This window comes from Xyrauchen texanus, chromosome 26 (genome assembly GCF_025860055.1).
Source record: "Xyrauchen texanus isolate HMW12.3.18 chromosome 26, RBS_HiC_50CHRs, whole genome shotgun sequence".
NCBI lineage: Eukaryota > Metazoa > Chordata > Actinopteri > Cypriniformes > Catostomidae > Xyrauchen > Xyrauchen texanus.
This window is the reverse complement of record NC_068301.1, coordinates 20,163,016-20,184,701: the sequence shown is the minus strand read 5'-3', so window position 1 is coordinate 20,184,701 and position 21,686 is coordinate 20,163,016. Positions and strand designations below refer to the sequence as shown.

Sequence of the window (21,686 nt, the reverse complement as noted above, 5' to 3'; positions counted from 1 at the left end):
TATAACATTTTCCCCTGGGCAGGGCCCACGCCTGAGATCGAACCTCTGCATAAAGAATAAAACAGATGCATTAAAATAAATACATATATAAAACATTGTTGAAGTTCTCCCACATGTATGAGGAATCAAGTCCTTACTCTTGCAGAAGCCCACACTTCTAAAAAATGGCTGTGAACAAATTCAAGGCTGTTACTCTTTGAAAACCCTCATAACGTCTGATTGTGTCCGACAAACAGAAAGTGCTTGTCATTGGCCTCTCACCTATGCTTTCCTGGTGATAATTGTTAAGCTTCTTTACAGAGATTAGCTTACCTCCTGGTGCACTGATGGGAACGGTGCCAGGCAGGTTAGCAGTGCACGCAACAAGTGGTTTTTTCGTTCATGGAAATAAAACAATATGTTGTAAAAAAAAAAAAAAAATGGTCCTGTGGAACAGATCCCAAAGCTTTGTGAAAACACTCCCAATACAAACCGCATCCAGGAGGGATGCTCAAAGAATGTCCGACCATGTTAGAGAAAGGGTGTTAAGGGAACATTGATTGATCCTTGTTTAACTGATTCTTCAATGACCTAACTAAACTATATATCTGATTAACAGCAAATACTCTATAGCAATTTGGATATCATGATCTCATGAAAACATTTGTGACTGTAGTGACAACTTCGTAAAATTATATTTTGTGATCCCTTACACATATTGCAGCAGTTCTGAGGTGAAAGGTTTACAGAGTGGACACTACGACTTGATCCTTGGTCCTTGTTTTCACAAGTGATCACAAGCACAATATGATCACAATTAATCAAGCATGCAAATGTAGTTGGCGATGTAATGCAAATGTTAACATCTATGGCCTCACAAGTCATGCACTAGAGGAAAAGTGATTTGATGTCATAAGATAGAAGTGTGTGAGGAACAGAGTAAAAAGTAAGGGTTTATAAACTGATAAACTGTCCTTTTATTTGGATTTGTGTGAAAGTGAATAAAAGTCGTTGTAGTACCTCTAGTGTTTATTTCACCAGGAAACTACCACAATACGTGGAACAAGAAGTGCAAAAATAATTTTGCCAAAATGTAGGTATAGTAATGTGATGAGACCAGATTGAGTACGGAACTGGCTAAACAGAGTAAGAAACGTTGCAGTAGTAGAAAAGTCAACTCAAGCAACCAAACAAACATATCCACACAAAAATATGCAAACTAGAGCAGATAAGTGCACACAAACAAAAGTTTATAAGATGTTTCTGCTAATTTAAACATCACAGTTTCCAAGTGATGATTCTGAAAGCTTGACATACCACATGCCGGAGAAGAACTGTTCAAGCATTTGTATTCTCACTGTTTGTACATGTATTACATTATTTGAAAAATGCTAATGCATCTACTAACACAGTGTTGCTGAGAGTGTTATTTGGGGGAGATGATGATGAAAAACAAGTGTGATTTTAAATCCCTGATCTTTCAGTAGACTTTTCCTGCCTTACATCTGAAACACGCAACACATGCCCTGAAACACAAGCAATATCTTCCACTGGTAAGTTTTCTACTTGATGGACTCTCTCTAGGCAATTTCTAACTCTAGTCTCTATTTGTTAGAAGTAAACAACACAGGTAAGCACTGAATATGTACTCACCACTGTGGTGTAGCCTAATTCCACACACTCGGAGTACAGATGCTACATGTAATAAGCGGACATACGCTTGCTGAGGCTCAATCTGTTGCTGCTGAACTACTGACACACTAACACCCTACACCATCCCCTGCCCTCGGAGCCCCACCCCCAACAAACATACAAACACACACACACTTTTTACTTCCGCCGCCCACACACTGGAGGAGGTACAGGTTATTTCTGCATCAAGTGTTACAATTTGAAATCTAAATATAGATCGCTGTAAAAATCTTTAGTGACTCATTTATGACGACACACATATGTTGGTGCGGCTATCCTTATGAGGACTCTCCATAGACATAATAATTTTTATACTGTACAAACTATAAAAAACAAAACATTGTTTAGTATGTTTTTTAAGCTATTTGAATTATGAGAACACTTGAAATGTCCTCATAAACCACATATATAGCATAATACCCTTGTAATGACCAAAATTTCCTCATTGAAGTTTAGGTAGCTTAGGACTCATGAAACTGGATTTTAGGTTAGTTTAATTTTTTCTAATTTATAATTTTTTTAAAAACATAATTTCGACAGCATTTGTGACAATGTTGATTTCCACAAAAATAATTTATGCTCTTCAATCCTTTAAAAAAATAGAAGAAGAAAAAAAGCAAGCATCAAGGTTACAGAGGCACTTATGAATGGAAATGAATGGGCTTAATTGTTGGAGGGTTTAAAGGAATAAATGTGAAGCTTATAAAAAAAAAAATTCTGTTAAAACTTGTGTATTTTTTAAGCTGTAAAGTCGATTAAATTGTTGTTTTTGCAAATTACAGGGTTTACAGTGTAACATCATCACGACACGAAGTTGTAAAAGTGGATATAACTTTACACAGTAAAGGTTAGTAAGTATCACACTAAAATCATGTTAACACTTTTACGTCTTATGGCTATTTAAATTGTACATTTTGGCCCCATTCACTTCCACTGTTCTGTAAGTGCCTCACTGTAACCCAGATGTTTTTGTTTAAGTCTAAATTAAGATTTGTTGTTAAAAAAACATTATGCCACAGATGTTGTCGATTGAGCTAAACTTTATTAATAGTCCTATAATTTCAATTTTTTTTTATTTTTTTTTAACAATAATTACACAAACACAGATAAACTCATTCCAACTTACAGAAAAACAGCCCTGCCAAGGAAAGCTCATCACATGTGCATGTGATGACATGCACAGGATCACAGGATCTAGGCAAAAGATTACTGTAGTCAGAACAGAAATAGAGAGAGAGAGAGAGAGAGAGAGAGAGAGAGAGAGAGAGAGAGAGAGAGACGACTGATCGAGGGGCTGGTATATAGAGCAAGAGTGAGTGAGATGTAACTCTCTGCACGGTAAGACCGATAATGGCGCATGAAGCAGTTCTTACAGTCAGATGGATTCCACATTATCCCAGTTCAGCTCATTTTAACCATAAGATGCTTATGGCTTACTGTCTCACTTCATTACAGTGAGAGGGGGGAGGTGAATAAGGGTCACCCAGGTTACAATATCACAGCGAGGAACTCACTGTGATTATTTACCCTTATTGTGCCATAAAACCTGAAGCTGTTTTAGCAGCTGATCCACAGTCCATTTAGTGTGAGAAAGTCTGAGTCATGCCCTCGTTAGAGAGAGCTTGATGCTTATTTTCAGATAACAAGTGCGGTGCAACAAGAGTTCAGGTGTCTGCTACCCTGAATCACATGCCAAAAACATCCCACCGTGCACATATACAGCTCCAGTAAACATACAGAGACATTCTGTAAACATGCAGAGAAGGTTTGAAATTAAGCTAAAAATAAATGTGATGTGGTTTCTGTAACAGGTTCACTGTCATGTGACAATACACTAACAAAACAATAACTTAAAAGTACAATTGATAATAATCACATATTTATAGATGCTTATAAAGATGGAAATGCTTATTAAATGTATTTTATGACAATACAATGTTTATTTTGACATGTACAGTACAATGGTTACATTCTTTGAAGTACCATGTGAATGCAATGGTACATGAATATGGTACTCATTCCTTACCATGGTATGTTAAAATACCATGGTATTACCAACTGACATCATCACTGTAGCATGCCAAAATACTTTGTATAGGGGTAGTTTGATTTTCTTTACAGATGCTTTCATACTGTACCAAAGTAACAAGCAAAAAAGGGGCACATGAGCCATTTTAGACATGAGCCATTATTTCATGTCATAACCATATCAATTTAATTGGATAAGTTTATTTAGAGCTCAATGGAATCTTAATGTTATTGTGACCTTTTAAACAATTCCCCATTTAAATTTTTCCCCAAAATAGTATAATCTTGAGATGTTTTGGGGGAAAAAAAAACCATATTTAATGGTGCACTTAGTAATTTTTTCCTCACTAAAAAAGTTGTTAATTTTGCAATATATGTAAGAAGTCATGGCCACTCACATTTAAATGAAGACACCAGTCATATCAGTAACCTTATAAATGCTGTTTTATTCTACATGGAGAGGGTCCGCAGATGGGGGCTGCCATGTTATAATCACATTACCAGCTGAATGCTACTTTCTTAATCTCAGTAAGTGCCCTGTTATGTGGCACTTTCACTCAGTAATCATGGCTGACTGTGAATAATACATTTCTACAATGGATCAAGTTCTAATTGTTCTACAACTTAAAACTATTCTTTTTTTTAATAATGCTGCATCCATGAGTATGTCCAAGATGACACAAAGTCCATTAATTTGAAATGCCTACAATCAACTTCTAATTTTGTGTAAACGCAAATTAAATAAAACTGGTTGTATATGAATGCATATGAGTAATTAAGAGCAGTGTAAAATAACAGTCCAATATCTATGCAGTTCGTTTTTATGGGTTGACATATGAAAATGACAATAATGGACAATGTCTGAGACTTAAGCCTACCGCAGGATACATTTGCATTTTTTGTTTATTAATGGATTCTTTTATTTTTTTTAAAATAAATAATACAAAAGTGTGATGTTGTGGAAGGAGCTATTTATAATTATTTTTTTTGGATCTACATTCATTCAATGGGAAGAGTGGAATATGCTTGGATATGGGCTAATGAATCACTTAAATGACCACTGCATTTATCTACCATTATTCATTGGGGGATCAAATGGCAAAACCATTCTATCGAATTTCAAACTTGTACGTAAACAAATGTCATTATTGTCATCATGAAAAACACATGATCCATCAAATTCTTTATAATTTCAAAGAGTGTCCATTTGAAAAAAACAATGACAAGGCAGTCTCCATCTCTCTATTTTTGTCTAGTGAAAGCAGCGTAGAAACTGGTGAACTCTCCGCTAGCTGCATAATTTCACCCAACAGGTTAACATGGTGAGCTGAGTGTGATGGATAGCAGCACTGCGGATTAGGAGCCGGATTAAAGCATCTATCCCACACCTACTTGGAAAAGACTGTTTGAATCAACATCCTGTTACATTGCCAGTCCACTCCTCTCCCTCTGGCATGAGTCCTGCCCCAATGAGCAGCATTGGATTCTAGGTCATGAGAGAGAGAGAGAGAGAGAGAGAGAGAGAGAAAGCTGCTAGTGGCAAGGTCGAAATCCCAGCCTCTGCCTCCACAGTCCGGAAAAAAGAAAATAGGATAAATCTATGGGAGAATGCGTAATGAGTGTGTATGTTTCCATAGAGGGTTACTAAAGCCCTGCAGTAAAGCGTGGCTGTCAGAAACCATGCCTATGTTAATACATCTGTTGGTGCAACAAGGCAAATGGACTTGTAAATTGATCTGGATGTCTATAAAGGAAGATGGACACAGAGAGCAGAGTCTAATGGTGGGATTCGCCACTGATAGCATCATTTATTTAAATATGCTGTTGGTGTGCACCTTGTTTTAACACCCGATTTACTAAAGGAATTATGCAAATCAGGTAGCACCCAAATTACTTGCTGAATGTTTTTTTGCAAGGTACAATTCCCCGTCTTGCAGGCTGGTTCTGAATTTGCCACGGAATGTTAAAAGAAAGTGGGAAATGCCACTACAATGTACTGGCAAAATATAGGGAAAAATATCTTTATATGAAGACCAGTCAGCATTTTTTTGACACCAGTGAAGTAAAACTGTACTAAAAGACTGCCCACTGTTAAAACTAACATAAAGAGAAACAAATAAACAAAAATAAATGTAAAAATAAAAATACAAAACAATAAGCTGAATATATGTACAGTGGTTAAGAAAATGTATGTGAACCCTTCAGAAATTTCTGGTTTTCTGCATTAATTGGTCATCAAATGAGAATAATATTCATCAAAGTCACAAGTATAGACAATGCATGATGTGCTTAAGCTAACAACACACAAATAATTATAATTTTTAATGTCTTTATTGAACACATCCCACTGAACAGTTAAAGTGCTGTGGAAAAAGTGAACACTAGGATTTGATAACAGGCCAATCCTCATTTGGCAGCAAAAACCTCAACCAAGCATTTACAATAGCTGCAGATTAGACCTGCACAGCGTTCAGAAGGAATTTTGGACCATTCATGTTCTTAGGATGTCATGTGTAAACAGCTTTTTAGAGGTCATTCCACAGCATATCTATTGGTTAATGTCTGGACTCCAAAATGTGGATTTTATTTTTTTAAGCCATTCTGCTGTGGATTTACTTCAGTGTTTAGGGTCATTGTCCTACTGCATCACTCAGCAAACCTGACATTGACATCTTGATAAACTTGGGAATTCATTTTCCCCTCGATGATGGCAAGCACTCCATGCCCCAAAGCAGCAAAGCAGCCCCAAAACATAATGCTCCATCCACTGTACTTCACCGTTGGGATGATGTTATCATGTTGGTATGCAGTGCACATTTAGGCCATACATAGTGCTGTGTGTTCTTTGACAAACGCAAAATGTTTGAGTGTTTTTTATAAGTCAAAGTAGCTCTAACCTACACCTCCAATCTCATTTTATTAATTAGATGTCAGGTCTGCCAACTCCAGACTAAGGTCAGTTACATTTATACTAATTTATTTTAAGAATGTGAAATGTCAGAAAAATAGTAAAGAGAATGATTTATTTCAGCTTTTATTTATTTCCTCACATTCCCAGTGGATCAGAAGTGTACATACACTGTTAGTTTTTGGTAGCGTTGCCTTTACATTTTTTCATGGGTCAAACTTTTGGGTAGCCTTCCACAAGCTTCTCACAATAAGCTTGTAGGCCTCCTTGCTCGCACACGCTTTTTCAGTTCTGCCCACAAATTTCAGGTCAGGGCTTTGTGATGGCAACTCAAATACCTTGACTTTGTTGTCCTTAAACCATTTTGCCACAACTTTGGAGTTATGCTTGGGGGTCATTGTCCATTTGAAAGAGCCATTTGTGACTGAGCTTTAACTTCTTGGCCGATGTCTTGAGATGTTGCTTCAATTTATCCACATGATTTTCCTTCCTCATGATGCCATCTATTTTGTGAAGGGCACCAGCCCTCCTGAAGCAAAGCACCACCACAAAATTATGCTGCCACCCCCATGCTTCATGGTTGGGATGTGTTCTTTGGCTTGCAAGCCACACCAGTTTTCGTCCAAACATAACAATGGTCATAATGGCCAAACAGTTACATTTTTGGAGAACATTTCTCCAAAAAGTAAGATCTTTGTCTCCATGTGCACTTTCAAACTGTAGTCGTTTTATTTTTTATATGGAGGTTTTGGAATGGTACATTTATTCATTTGGAAATTGCTCCCAAGGATGAACCAGACTTGTGGAGGTCCATAATTTATTTTCTGAGGTCTTGGCTGATTTCTTTAGATTTTCCCATGAAAAGGTACACTTCCAATTTAGTACACATCCTATCAGAAGCTAATTGGCTAATTGTCTAAAGACTTGACATCATTTTCTGGAATTTTCCAAGCTGCTTCAAGGCACAGTTAACTTTGTGTATATAAACTTCTGACCCACTGGAACTGTGATACTGTCAATTAAAAGTAAAAAAATCCATCTGTAAAAAAATTGTTGTAAAAATTACTTCTGTCTTGCACAAAGTAGATGTCCTAAAGGACTTGCCAAAACTATAGTTTGCTAATATTAAGAATATGTACCCATCTGACTTTGGTGGTGGACACACTTGGACACACAGAAAGGTGCAAATAGAGAGAGCTATATGCATAATGCTTCTCTAGATATAATTGCTTTATATTTCTCACTAAAACAGAGGTAGGGTTTTGGAAAACAGGTGGAATAGACATATGGCCTTCTACAAAGCCATGGCCTGCATAGAGTGCTGCAAATGCACAAGAAAAAACATTTTAAAATAAACACGTGCACAGGGCCATTGGGATAGTGTGAAATACTTCTGCCAACTCCCAGTATAATTCTTTAAATCAACAACACACTTACATGCACAGAAACATGCTCGCAAATGTAATATACGGAGCCAGACAGAAACAATGACTGAATGCAGAGGAATTCACATACACTCTCAGTGGGGTGTGAGGAGGATGTTTGTGGAGATGAACCCTGCAGAATGAGTGATTTTTATCTGTGCTGAAACTCAAGCTGTGTTAATGTCGCACAGACAGGCCTCAAATGAACAAATGATTACCTCCCTGACTTTTCATGTGTGGGCTGTGACTTTCTTTTTCTTTTTATTATTATTATTTTAATTAATATTTTTGTATAGACACATTTTTCACCTTTCTTTTACAAAATAATTCGAGGGCAAGTATCCAGTGCTGAATATTAATGTAAAAAAGTGTTTTTGATATCATATAAGCAGATAAATGTAAATGTCTTTCAAATCTAATAAAGTATTGAAGATTAAAAACTGACTATAGCTATAGGGGCAGTTTTGCAGGTGCATTAAATTATTCTACATTCAATTAATAAATTCATAATAAAATTCAAATGGTAATTAGTCCTCAATGACGCTAAATCTTTTTCAGTGTAACAAATTCATTGATTTTACTTGATTCAGCACCATGGACAGCTATAATGCCATGCAATACCAATAACTTGCCAGGCAGGGAAAATGTTGGGATGTAATTCAGTTTAATGCAACATTTTAACAAATTTGCAAATTTGGTTGTAATTAGGTTTCATATAACACTTTAACAGCAAATTTAATTCAAGAAGAAATCACAAAACAACTATATCTTAACCATAAGTGTCACATATTCCCTGTTGTCTTTTATTTTTGTGCTTTTATATTGAAATTCTTGTTTAGTTCCTGTTTCCTGTTAGTTTTTGTAGTCCTTTTGTAGTTTCATTTTATGATTGGTTTTCCCCTGATTGTTTCCACAGGTGTTCCTCGTTCCCTTGTTTGTTCCTTTGTATATTTAAGCCCTTGTTTCCCCCAATTAGTTTGTCAGTTCTCACATGTGTTGTCATGTTCTGTGCCTGGTTTCCTGTGTTTTATATATTCTGAGTTACCTTGTTTATCTTTTGTTTCATTAAAGCTGCACTTGGATCCTCATTCCTTGCCTGCCTCATCACAATAAGCACTCATTTCTGGTCAATTGTAAACAATGTTATTTCCCAAGTGATTGATTAAATCATGTGCACACTGGCTCCAAACAAATTTGTAAAGCCAGACAATCATATTGGAGCTTTGCATTTTGGAAAGCTCTTGTCATTGGTTGCTGTATGCCTCAGATGAATGGTCCATGGATTGAGACTTGATAATCAATCCCTAAAAAAACAACAACAACAACCAAAAGCATGTAGTGATTTGTAATGTGAACAGTGTTCTAGTGGATCAAATCTATATCCTCATAACCAATAAAAGGGCAGTTTACCCCAAAATGAAAATGATATCCCATTTACTCATTCTAAACATGTGTGACTTTCCTGTATAAACTCCATGGGTAAAATTTTGCAGAATGTCTCAACTGCTCTCATCCAGGGGCTGTCTACCTACAAAAAGCACTAAAATGCACCATGAAGTAGTTCATGTGACTCATATGCTTTCTTCTGGGTATTCTGAACTCATATGGTAGATTTGTATGAGGAACAGATCGTGATTTAAGTCAGTAATCATTGAAAATCTTGCTTGACAGTCATGGCTACCATTGACTCTTATTGCACGAAAAAGTGCAGCTAGGACACATAGTGATTTTCAAAATACTGACAGGTGAAAGGCAAGTAAAAGATGACAGTACATGTTTGGCTGAACTATTCCTTTTAGCTTTCACCTTTAACTGCTAACATTATATATATATATATATATATATATATATATATATATATATATATATATATATATATATATATATATATATATAAAGAAAATGGTCATATTTTACCATAGTTCTCCTCTTTTCTCCCCTTCTCTCCTGTTTCCTTTCTTTTCACTTTAGCCTCAGGGAATAAGAGTTATGTACTTTAAACAATGTCAGGAGGAAACCAAGGGATGTGAATAACGAGTAAAAAAAAAAAAAGAAAATAAATAAAAATGCCTTTGCAGGACAATTTCTCCTTGCAGATTAAAGAAGCAGCCACCTGTCACTTAGGACTTCCCTCAGCACCCCCTGACCCTACTCATTTACGTCTACTCATAATATTACTGGAGCATGAGGAGGAGACTGAAGCACAGAGCTAAAGCGTATTGCACACTGCACACAAATCTGTTTACATTTTCAAACTGTAATCTTTGGAATTTGGACTGACAGTCATTGAGATAGAGATTTGTTTGTTTATACAGCATCATCAATACCAGGTATGACATGGGTTGCTGAAATAAGCAATTAAGTCATCAGAACGATGCCATAATACTTTCTCATACAAGAACTGGAGTAGGTATCAGTATTGTAAGAGAGGTCAAAAATCTGTGAATTTAGTCTCTGTTCAGGTTTATGATGACAACTTGTCACTGTGCTTAACTCACAAATCGCAATAAAGAACATAAACAAAAATTTAATTTTACAAAGTCATGCATATACTGTTCAAAACTGCTGATTTGTTCATTTATTTACTGCATAGAGAACATAGAGAATGTCCCATAGTTTGTTATATAAGAAAAGAGTAAGAAAAATGAGTGTATTCAGACAGCTCATTCAAATTAGATTTACAGACATTATTATAATTTTATAATTTTACATGCATATAATTTTATTATTATAATTTTACATGCATATTGTGCCCATAATAGCAAAAACAAATCTCGAAATTTGATAGGACCATTCTAGGACATATTCTAAAAAGAATATGATTTTAATCGAATTAAAATGGATGTGGTTTGTAGAGGTTTGAAAACACCCGATTTATTCTGTTGTTGTTGTTATTGTTGTTGTTTTTACTGTTCATACTACAAACAAACTAAACAGATATGATAGTTGCCGCCTGTCTGAACAAAATATAAAAACAGAAGAGAGTGTGAAAGAGTATTGTGTGAATTTGTTGTTTTTATCTATCTACACAACTACACACAAACTTACACATAAATAAGTATGCTTTCTCTGACTATTGTGGCTCTAAATGGGTGATTAGAAATCACACGGGAGTCCTGCTTCTTTGGAAGCTATAATACAATGAAAGCAATGAAACAATTGTTCTCTTAGACTTCTGGCTTTAAACTGTAATTTCTTTCAGCTTACCCCCATTTCCTCACAGAATACTCCATCCTTGCGCTCCACAGCAATACCAACCCAAAAACAAAAAAGAAGTCCATAATATTTATTAATAGTAAAAATACCATAAAATTTTTTAAATTATATAAAATCCTCGGAGTGACCTAATTGGGTTTATTTGGAATATATATACACTGCGTGCACAATTATTAGGCAAATTGTTTTCCTCAGGATTCATTTTATTTTTGAACAAACACAATGTTCTTAGTCAATCCAAAATGTTATTGAACCTCAAACCTGAATGTTTAACAAAGGAAACAAATTGTTTTGTCTTTCTCAGGGTAATATATGATTTGTGTGCACAATTATTAGGCAAATAAATTACAAAAAGAATGTCTCCAAATTCAATTGTTTATTCTCAATTTAGAGTAATTGTAATTTTGTAACACAAAATTACAATTAAATAACATTTTTGGCTTTTCAAAAATATTCAGAGACCAATATAGCCACCCTTCTTTATAACTGCCATGAGCCTTCCATCCATGGTGTCTGTCAGTTTCTTGATCTGTTCACGATCAACTTTCATTGAAGCAGCAACCACAGCCTCTCAAATGCTGTTAAAAGAGGTGTATTGTCTTACCTCAATGTAAATCTAACGTTTGAGAAGGGCCCACAATTTCTCAATAGGATTTAAGTCATGTGAGGAAGGGGGCCAAGTCATTATTTGGGCATCTTTGAGGCCCTTGCTGGCTCGCCAAGTACTTGGATGCATGTGATGGAGCATTGTCCTGCATAAAGATTATGGCCTTCTTGAATGCTGAGGACTTCTTCCTGTACCACTGCTTGAAGAAAGTACTTTCCAGAAACTGGTAGTAAGTTTGGGAGTTGAGTTTCAGTCCATTTTCAGCTCGAAAAGTTCAAACTGCCTCACCCTTAATGATAGCAGCTCACACCAGTACCCCTCCTCCACCTTGCTGGCGCCTGACTCGAAGTGGTGCACTGTGTCTATTAGTGATCCAGCCACGGGCCCATCCATCTGGTCCATCAAGAGTCACTCTCATTTCATCTGTCCAAAAAACCTTTGAAAAATCTGTCTTCAGGTATTTCTTTGCCCAATCTTGACATATTAAGTGGTGGTCATGTTTCAGCCTTCTCGACCTTGGCCATGTCTCTGAACACTCTAGGTAGGTTGCAGTTCTGGAATATGGTAGCATTGGAGGATAATGGGTTCCTGGTAGCTTCCAAGTCTTTTACATTTAATTTGGGCCTTTTCTTCTCCATGCTTTTTGCACCCTAGTTGACTATTCAGAACAAATCGTTTGATTGTTTGAATTAGCTATTGCATCCGTCTACCCCATTTTACCTGAGGTAATGATACTGCTTAAAAATTATGCACACATTGATATAAGGTGTTAGTCACTTTCACCACACCCTCCCGCATTACATATATATCACCTGAAAATTATTGAATCCAATAAGCATTCAAGTATATATTGTTTGAAGTTGGAAAATTTGCATGGAAATAATGATAGGATCAGAATACTCACTTGCCTAATAATTGTGCACGCAGTGTGTGTGTGTGTGTGTGTGTGTGTGTATATATATATTATTTCCTGCATATTACAACTTTCTTCTTCACTGACTACAACACAGCTCTCCTCACTCAAGAGCAGTGGCATAGCCAAGGGTGGGCCGGGTTGGTCTGGGCCCACCCGAATAGACCCAGGCCCACCCAGAATATTAGAGATATTTTTTCTTACTTCAAATATAAATGTATAAAATAGTCAAAAAATGCATACATTTTGCTGTTTGAAAGAGTGAAATGTACCACCCTTCTTTTGCTAAGGAAAATTTGGAGAGAAAAATTTGGCCGAAAACTTGGCCAATCCATTTTTATTGAGGCCCACCCAAAAGTAATTTCCTGGCTACAACCTTGCTCTAGAGTAGATGTTTTTACTCAGTATTAAACTTTGTGTGTGCATGTCTCGGTGCTGATGTCAGGAAATTTACAAGCCAAGTGTTAAAAAACATTGGCTGTGTCCAAATCCAATGTTTATATAACATGATGTCTACTGAGATTGTTTTGTCTGGCTGAAGTTTGAAGGCAGCACAGATGTATCCTTCAATGTTGTAATTCTAAAGGACTAAGGGGGTATTTACAATTGGTCACTTTATGCGTTTTTACTGATCTGATTGCTATCCGATTGGATAAGCACATTCCATTTACACTTGGCCACATCAATGTGTCCCCCACAAAACGGATATAAATCAGATCTTCAATTCCTATGCTATATGCAAATAAAACAGTGTAAACTTCCATGATTATGCTAATGCAGGGCAACAAATTTAAAATATGTGATTTATTATTTGATTCCAAGTGAATTTGCTCTGCGTGCTTATCTGTCTGTGTGTGAGCTGTGTATTTTCCCCTCGGGGCTTGGCGTCGTTAAGATCCGTCATGCGCTTCAGCTGCGCTCATTGTCAGTGTTTAGTTTCAGTTTTGTCAGCGATCTGCATCAAATAAATGAAGAAAAATATCTGTCTCTCCTACAATGTGCATCCTTTATTTATTTTTTTGGTGTAATTTATTGTGCGACTCAAGCCGTATGCAAATAATCTGTAAACGCTGATATGTTTCACATTTTCCCAATGCTGACATACAGCTGTTTAGGCAGAGTAAATCTTATACCTGTATATGTGGCTTGAACAACAAAAGGTATTTACATTTTAACTAATTTTGAATGGAATGCGTCTCAAACCACCGCCGATTGCCACTTTATATCCATCCCAAATCCATCTTGGACGACATTTACACTTGGCCTTTTCCTGACCGTATAGCAATTTGATCAGCAAATATGTATGAAGTGAAGTTTAAAAAAAAACTAAATTGTGTTAATAAAAAACATCATAGTCACTAAATGTCTGCTTGGTTATGTCTGAAGCTCTCTTGAATTTGTTTTAGAACATTAGACATGATATTATATTGCTTTGGAAACCTGTCTGAAATCAATTTTCTTAGGAGGTGACTTCATACAAAAATGCTGTATTTGTAAAGGCAACAAGATAGATGCATTTGTTTTGGGACATAGCCTTTGAGAATATTTGGTTTGAAACAGAAAGATTTTGCTTGTTGTGTGCGGTCCAATCACAGATTATCTGTGTGTGAGCATGTGTCTGGGCACAAATTCTCCTCATCTCATGTGATGCACTAAAAGCTCTGTCATATTAAAAAGAGAGCAACCAAAGGCTTCCTACTGCACAGAAAAGGGCACCATAATCTGGTGGCAATTAAAAAGCACCACAGCTTATAAAGAGTTTTGGTGGAAGTAAGAGAAGTGAAAAATAATAACAAAGAGAGAGAGATAGAGAGAGAGGTGTGTGTGTGTGTGTGTGGGGGGTATTGTCATATGAAACAGGATGGGTAATGTGCAGCAGGACATACAAAGTTGCCACACAGAGGGAAGGAGAGAACTTCAAGGCAGCAAGGAAGAGTTAATGAAGGAAATGGGAGAAAGAGAGAACAGAGGGAGGTTAGGCAGCTGGAAGGGTGGCATTAAGATGAAAGGATACATGTGGAGAGCAGTCTCACTTCAAACGAAGGTCAGACAACTAAACACAGTGATATATGGAGGAGAGAGAAAGAGTTAGATAATTAACCGGAAGATGGATAATATAGCCATGGGACAGGCTATTAAGGGAATGAGAGTGTGAGAGGATACTGTAATTTGTTAATTTGTTAACTTTTTATGCTAACATTTATGTAAATGTATAAATTGTTTGACATACACATATAACACACAATGTCCACTGTGCAAAAGCATCATTTTTGCTTTAAAGTATTTATATTACAATGTAATAAAATGTAACTACTGAGTAATGACACTGATTAACATAAAATGGATTTAAAAAGATACCCCCATGTCACTTTTTTGTGAACTTGCTTGTAGTTATTATTAGTATTATTGTTGAAAATAATATGAAGCAACTTGAAGCATTGATGTACATTATTGACAGAATATGAAATGTTAAATTGCTGCTGTCAAGTGTTCGGCAGTTCGGAGATACACATGCTGATATTTGCTATTTGATGTAACATATGTATTGTAGATTACTTAATCGGATATTTTCACAACTTTGTTGCAAACAGTTTGGAGCTTAATTATTTGTTTTCATTCAGAAATTTCACAGTTTGAAAAACAGTTTGAACAGCTTTTGCGTTAAAAAATGTTGCCACAATTCTGTACTCTAATTGTCATGAGATCAGGGTGACACTTCAATATAAAGTGCTACCTTCATTCTTCTATCTTGTTTTAACAAGAATCCATACAAACCCTATCCCACTGTCTCTAACGGCTAACAACAGTCAGTTGACCAAAAAGAGCTAATAAAGGTGATGAACCATGTTTACCCCTCTCTGTGTTTGAGCAAGGACAACTCCTGAGTGCCATCAATACCAATAAGCCCCTATGGCTATAACGTACTTAATTTACAACATCAACATCTCCAAATAAAATCTGCCCCTTCACATTCAAACAATCCCACGCAGTTTCATTCAAAACTATTTAACTGGTGATAAATACAGCAAGGACTGATTTTGATAGCCCCTTGCATCTCTTCACAAATGTCACAGCTGCACAGCATTTTTCTGTGAAAGCATTACCCAGCCACAGTGCTAACACATGTATGTGGGGACTCCATTATGTTATCATGATTAAAAGCAATTTGTTGGTTAGCGCCATGCTTTTTTCTCCTAGGTTTGATTAAAATGGCATCATGGAGAGTTTAGTTTTTGTTTGAGGGATTGAATATGATTTGATGTGATTGTAGAAGAGTAAAGCCCAGTATATTTTGAGCTCTGAAAGAAAGAAAATAAAACATTAAAAAGTCTGTTAAGGTCATTCTGTATTTTAAAGTGAATTTATGATTACAAGCCCTGTATAGTGCAAAGATCATAGGGCTTTTTTTCCTTATCTGTGAGTTCTCCAAGCCCTCTAAGTTCCTTTTGAAGTAATTTGTTTTAATTATTATTATTTTATTATTAATGAATAATTGTAATTTGCCAATATATCATTACTGATGAAAGCATCACCATGCAATTATTATTTTTATGTTTTACTTAAGAATGGTACAGAATACTGTCCAAAAAATAGAAAAATAACAAAGAAATGCTGGCACAGTTTAACATATTGAAACAGCTGTCACAAAAATGTGAAATGGGCTTTTATTAATCATTATACCATTTTTGCCTCTAAGCCGATAAAGCTATATTAAGTCCGATTCAAGTATATTCTTGTTGATCAAATTTAGAGTACAGTGCTTGCAAGTCAGTCATTGGCCCATTTATTTGAAACACAGAATCTGATTAAATGTGTACCTTGCATGCAAGTAAGGACTTTGCATAAAAGTATTTACCAAATGCGTACATTTAAACAACTTCCCACCACCAAAAATGATGTATTGCGATGTGAGCACTCAAAATAGCATTGTCACCACAACTGAAATCCATTATCATTTTGTTTTAGATGCAACCAGTAACTAAAAATGTATTGCAAATGCCTGTAATCCCTCTTAGTGAATATACCCTCAAATTCAATATTAATAAATTCAGTATAAAGAACAGTTATGCCATATGCAAATCCACCCATTTGTACTTTTATTAATAATATTAATAATAATAATAATAATAATAATAATAATGGTAGTAGTAATAATAATATTAATGTTACAAAAAAAAAATAATAATATAACAACATCAACAACTCAAACAAATCTATATTCAATAAATAAATAAATAAAGGTTAATGATCTCTAATTCTCTCTGCTATACAATATAAATCTCCTCTCTGTAAGCGTCTGATTATGAATAAAGGGTGAATGTTGAACCAATCCACTGGCTTTGGCTTTTGGAGCAGTTTAGCCATGTTCGGGTTTATAATAGCGATAATAATCTCAAACTTTTACTGTTTTTTAATTGCACATGCGCATTCATCTCTGAATGATTTGGAATGTAATTTGATGGGAGAGGTAATCAGGTTTTGCGTTAATTGACTTTGCGGTCTGCCGAAAGCAGGTTTTTCTGCTCCAGTAATTACCGCCCGCTATTCTGCTGTCTAGCCATGTCTGCCTGTTGCCGTGCCGACCACCTCCTGGTGAGTATTAATGATGTGTGAGTTGTTTTGTGTATGTGGGGAGTTACAAAAAAGGAAATACTTGCACAGCTGAGTGTGCAAGACTGACAAGATTTCATCATTTTACAGGTGCTTCAATCTTAGGTACAATCGCTCAATGTGTCCACACTGCAAGTTATTATCAACACAGCTGCAGTAGAGACACCTTGGTTCTAGTTTTGCTGAAGTGTATGTAGTATTACCATATTACTTTTTTGGTACTGTGTTGGTCACTTGTAGGCATTCCTACTCGAGAATCCACTTACACTATCAGGAAGTGGACTTTTTGAGCTTCACTGATTTCAATTCCTATTTGTAGTCACAAACATTGCATCACTGATCATTTGTATAAAAGTAAGCTCTTTTGCATTGCCAACAGTCATTGTCTCTTATGTCAACTGACAATTCTCATGGAACATAAATAATCTCTGTAAGTGTCCACAAGTCTCTCTCTCTCTCTCTCTCTCTCTCTCTCTCTCTCTCTCTCTCTCTCTCTCTCTCTCTCTCTCTCTCTCTCCTTTCCTTTTCTCTCTCACCTTGTTTGTGATGCTTCAAAAACTCTTTTGTATCGCCTGATATAAAAAGACTCAGAGCGCAGATGTTTTCAGACACAAATATATAAACAGAGTGTGAACAAGAATATATGCAGGGCTCTCAAAGATTCTAAATCAACAGGCACACAGATGCAACCAAAACAAGAAACAGAATTAGGATGGACTCAAACATTGAAAAATAAATACATTGTTTGAAATTTCCATGCATGCCTAAGCAAGGAAACTGGTGCTAGCAATATCTACCTGTAAGGGAGAGCTTTTAAAAACAGAACGCCCAACTAACTGTGTTGCTAAATAACAAGCGTCCCTTATGAAGAGCCATATTTTTCACCCCATACCTTGAGAATTAAAGACACTGCAATAATAAAAGGTTTTCGGATGGGATTGGACCACAAGACAATCAAATCATGAGTTGTGAGGGATGACGTCTTCCTTGAATACTAGGAATTGTGCATCAAATTCTCACTTGAATGTTTGAGGTGAGAAGAATGACGTGGCTATTTCAGCTCACAACTCAATTAACATGGTGTCAAACATTTCATCATTGGGATGTCTGATTGTTAATGAATCTGCAAATACAAAGTTAACGCCAAATGTTCTCAATTGCATTGTAAAGATAAGATGAGTTCAAAAACATGTCAAAAATACACAGACATCTGTGTAAGAGAGCAATTGTGGGTGTATTTGTGTGCCAGGTGTAGCAGTCAGTTGACTTACGGTTTTCCGTAGTCCCAGACGACACACTGTGGATATGTTGTGCCCTTTGTGGAGACAGAGAGAGACAAAGAGAGTTAGAAAGCTCCCAAAACAACAAGCAGTGTTGGAAGGCAAAGGTACAGAAGACAGAAATAAAAGTCAATATCAATGCGTCACAAAATCTATATAAAATGGCATCTGAAAATAAATGATGCTAAACCTTGTCTCAAAACTAATTTCACTTTTACAAGACATTTTGCAAATACTTTTGTCCAACTGGTCCCAAAACATTTTAGTGAATTATGTCAGTTCCCTGTAAGTTCACACAGGTTTCCAAGCAGAGTAACCACAAGATATTTTTTTTTTCTATAATTTCAAACCAAACAATCTTTTTTTTTGCTTTAAAAGTGAAACTGTCCTATATTTCTTTTAAAAAATACAAATGCTACATGGCTTAATTACACAGTCTAGACTCCAGATAATTCATTATAAGGCTCATTCTAGATTGACTGATTCATAATAGATTCCAGTCTGTGAAGATGACCTCAATTTCTGTCCAGAGTGAGGTTCTAATCAGGGTTCAGTGGTGCAAGTTTGGCTGAACAGCTCATTACTGATTCATCAGTAAATTGACTGGTATAACTGACTAATCTGTCTCAGCTCAAGTTATGCCTATTATCCCATTTGAGGGACAGAGCTTTGGGTACAGGAATTGCTGACTCTAATGTGATCTTATGAATTTAACAATTATCACCTCTGATCTTCAGGGGTAAATGAGACTCCTGAGACCTTCCACTAGCTGGGTAATTAGACAGTCATGTCTCATTTTTGGTCTCTGTGAGGTTGTATGCTCCAAATAAGGGCATTTGACTTGTAGAATCTAGTCTGAGTGAGTTCCAGACAAGCAGGAGTATTATATTTGAAATAATGTTGTTTTAAAGGAGTAGTTCACCCAAAAATTCTGCCATAATTTACTGATATAAGACTACTCATATATACTCAGTACTCATATTCTATTCCATATCACCTATTGTGTTATACAGAACGAAAGTCATACAGGATTGGAACAGCATGAAGGTGAGTAAATAATGACAATTTGTATCCTTTTAAACCAAGGGGGTCAATGTTTGGCTGATTCGCATAGCCCAGTAACCCCTTGCTGGAAGATGCTGTTACAACACCATTGGATTCACATTTTGTCTCCATTAACATACATTCAAAAGTAGTTATGTATATTAAATATGTTTGCAACATGTACATGTTATGGCAAGAAGGCGGAGACAGACAGGGAGTTTGGATCTACACGCAGGTTTATTAAACAATGGTGAAAATAAACAGACAGGAACAAAGGAAACAACCACGATGGGAAAACTGAAACTAAAACATGAAAACCTGAAACAGAGCAAACATCAGGACCTTCCAAAACATCAAAACAGTCAGAACAACGAACGACAAGGGAATGGAGGAACAGCGGGGTTTAAGTACACAGACACATGATGATAACAAACGACAATCAGGTGCGAACAATGACACAGTGATGAAGGACGGGAATCATGGTGACGGCGACACGGAAAACATGGGGCAGACAACCAGGGATCGTAACAGTACATCACAAATATTTTATAATATTATAGTAGATGCTTTATCAATGAACATTTTTGATAGGACTCTTCAAAGTGTGAAATGTTGAGCATTCTTGTGGTGCATTTTCCTGCAGTTGAAGAGTGATAAATAACATGGCATTTTCAGCTCGATGAGTAATTATTGCAGAATTCATACTGCATATTTCCAGGAGGTACAGCATCAGCCGAGCAACTGCCATTCAGACGGATAACTCTCTTCAGGTATTATAATATAGAACTCTTTACTTTAAACAGTTCTTTGCCCCCATGTGATTCTCAATTGAGAGAATCACATTTTGACAGTTGACACAATGTAATAAGTGCTTGAATGACTGATGCAGTCGCAGTCCCCTCCACAATGACCTAAGGGTGGTTTTGGAGACAGCATTGCTGTCTAAACAGCCCAGAAAAACTCACACAAATACCTGTTTAGGGCTTGTGACTTATTAAGGCCACCTTTAATTGTACAATATGGATTCATGCCATTGTGTGTGAGTTCTGCTGGCTCATATATGGCAGCATGTAACTCATCAGCATTTATGGACCACAGACAGATGGCTTTCATACTCTCATTTATAATGAGAAGAAATGAATGGAGCTGCCTTTTTGTAGTCACAGGTGGAAAACAAAACAAAACATGGATTTGAATACATCATTTCAATCTGACACTTAAATGACTTTCAGGTAGACACTTTTGGCAATCAGTAATCAGTGACAGACTGCAACTGATTAAAGGTATCATTCACCCGAAAATGAAAATTGTGTCATCATTTACTCACCAGCATTTCATTTCAAACCTGTTCACAAAAGATTAGATTTTTGATGAATATCCTGGTGCATTCAATCTCTAAAATGACCAAACACAACAATAAAAGTATAATAAAAGTTGTCCATTCAACTTGTGTGTATTATTCCAAATCTTCTAAAGCCATGCAATAGGTTTGGGTAACAAACAGATAAAAATGAAAGTTTATTCAACTCTTTTTTGACAGCCGCTTGAAATTTTTGACTCTCAAATTTAAAATAAAACTGTTAACTAATTCCTGTCTCATTTTTCAAACCCAATAATAAAAAAAATTATTATAATAATAATAAAAAAATATATAATAATAAAACTCATAATAATATTGTATGTGTTCATAATCTTATGATAAACAGAAAGTAAAAAAATATATATATATATATATATATATATATATATATATATATATATATATATAAAAATTTGTAAACATGTAATTCTGGTTCTGTTCAATCTCACTTTGAGAAGTCTTTAGTAATAATTCAACTAGATGGCAGCAAGATCTAGAATTGTTTTTTTTCTATCACTTTCCAACACAGTATATCTGAAATGTTTGTTAGCCCTTACAGATGTGCACGTACATAGAGATTCAGTCTAATTTTTAGTTCATGCACAACCCTCATTATTTCACCCT

The 21,686-nt window shown here is 35.9% G+C and overlaps 1 protein-coding gene across 1 annotated transcript in view; it reads right to left on the bottom strand.

The window, feature by feature from the left end:
* LOC127620361 (adhesion G protein-coupled receptor B2-like) overlaps positions 1 to 21,686 on the bottom strand; it is a 449,688-nt gene that overhangs the window by 100,555 nt on the left and 327,447 nt on the right. Inside the window, exon 16 of the mRNA XM_052093573.1 lies at positions 18,650 to 18,693. Within this exon, the coding sequence (XP_051949533.1) occupies positions 18,650 to 18,693 (44 nt within the window). The remainder of the gene's footprint in view (positions 1 to 18,649; positions 18,694 to 21,686) is intronic.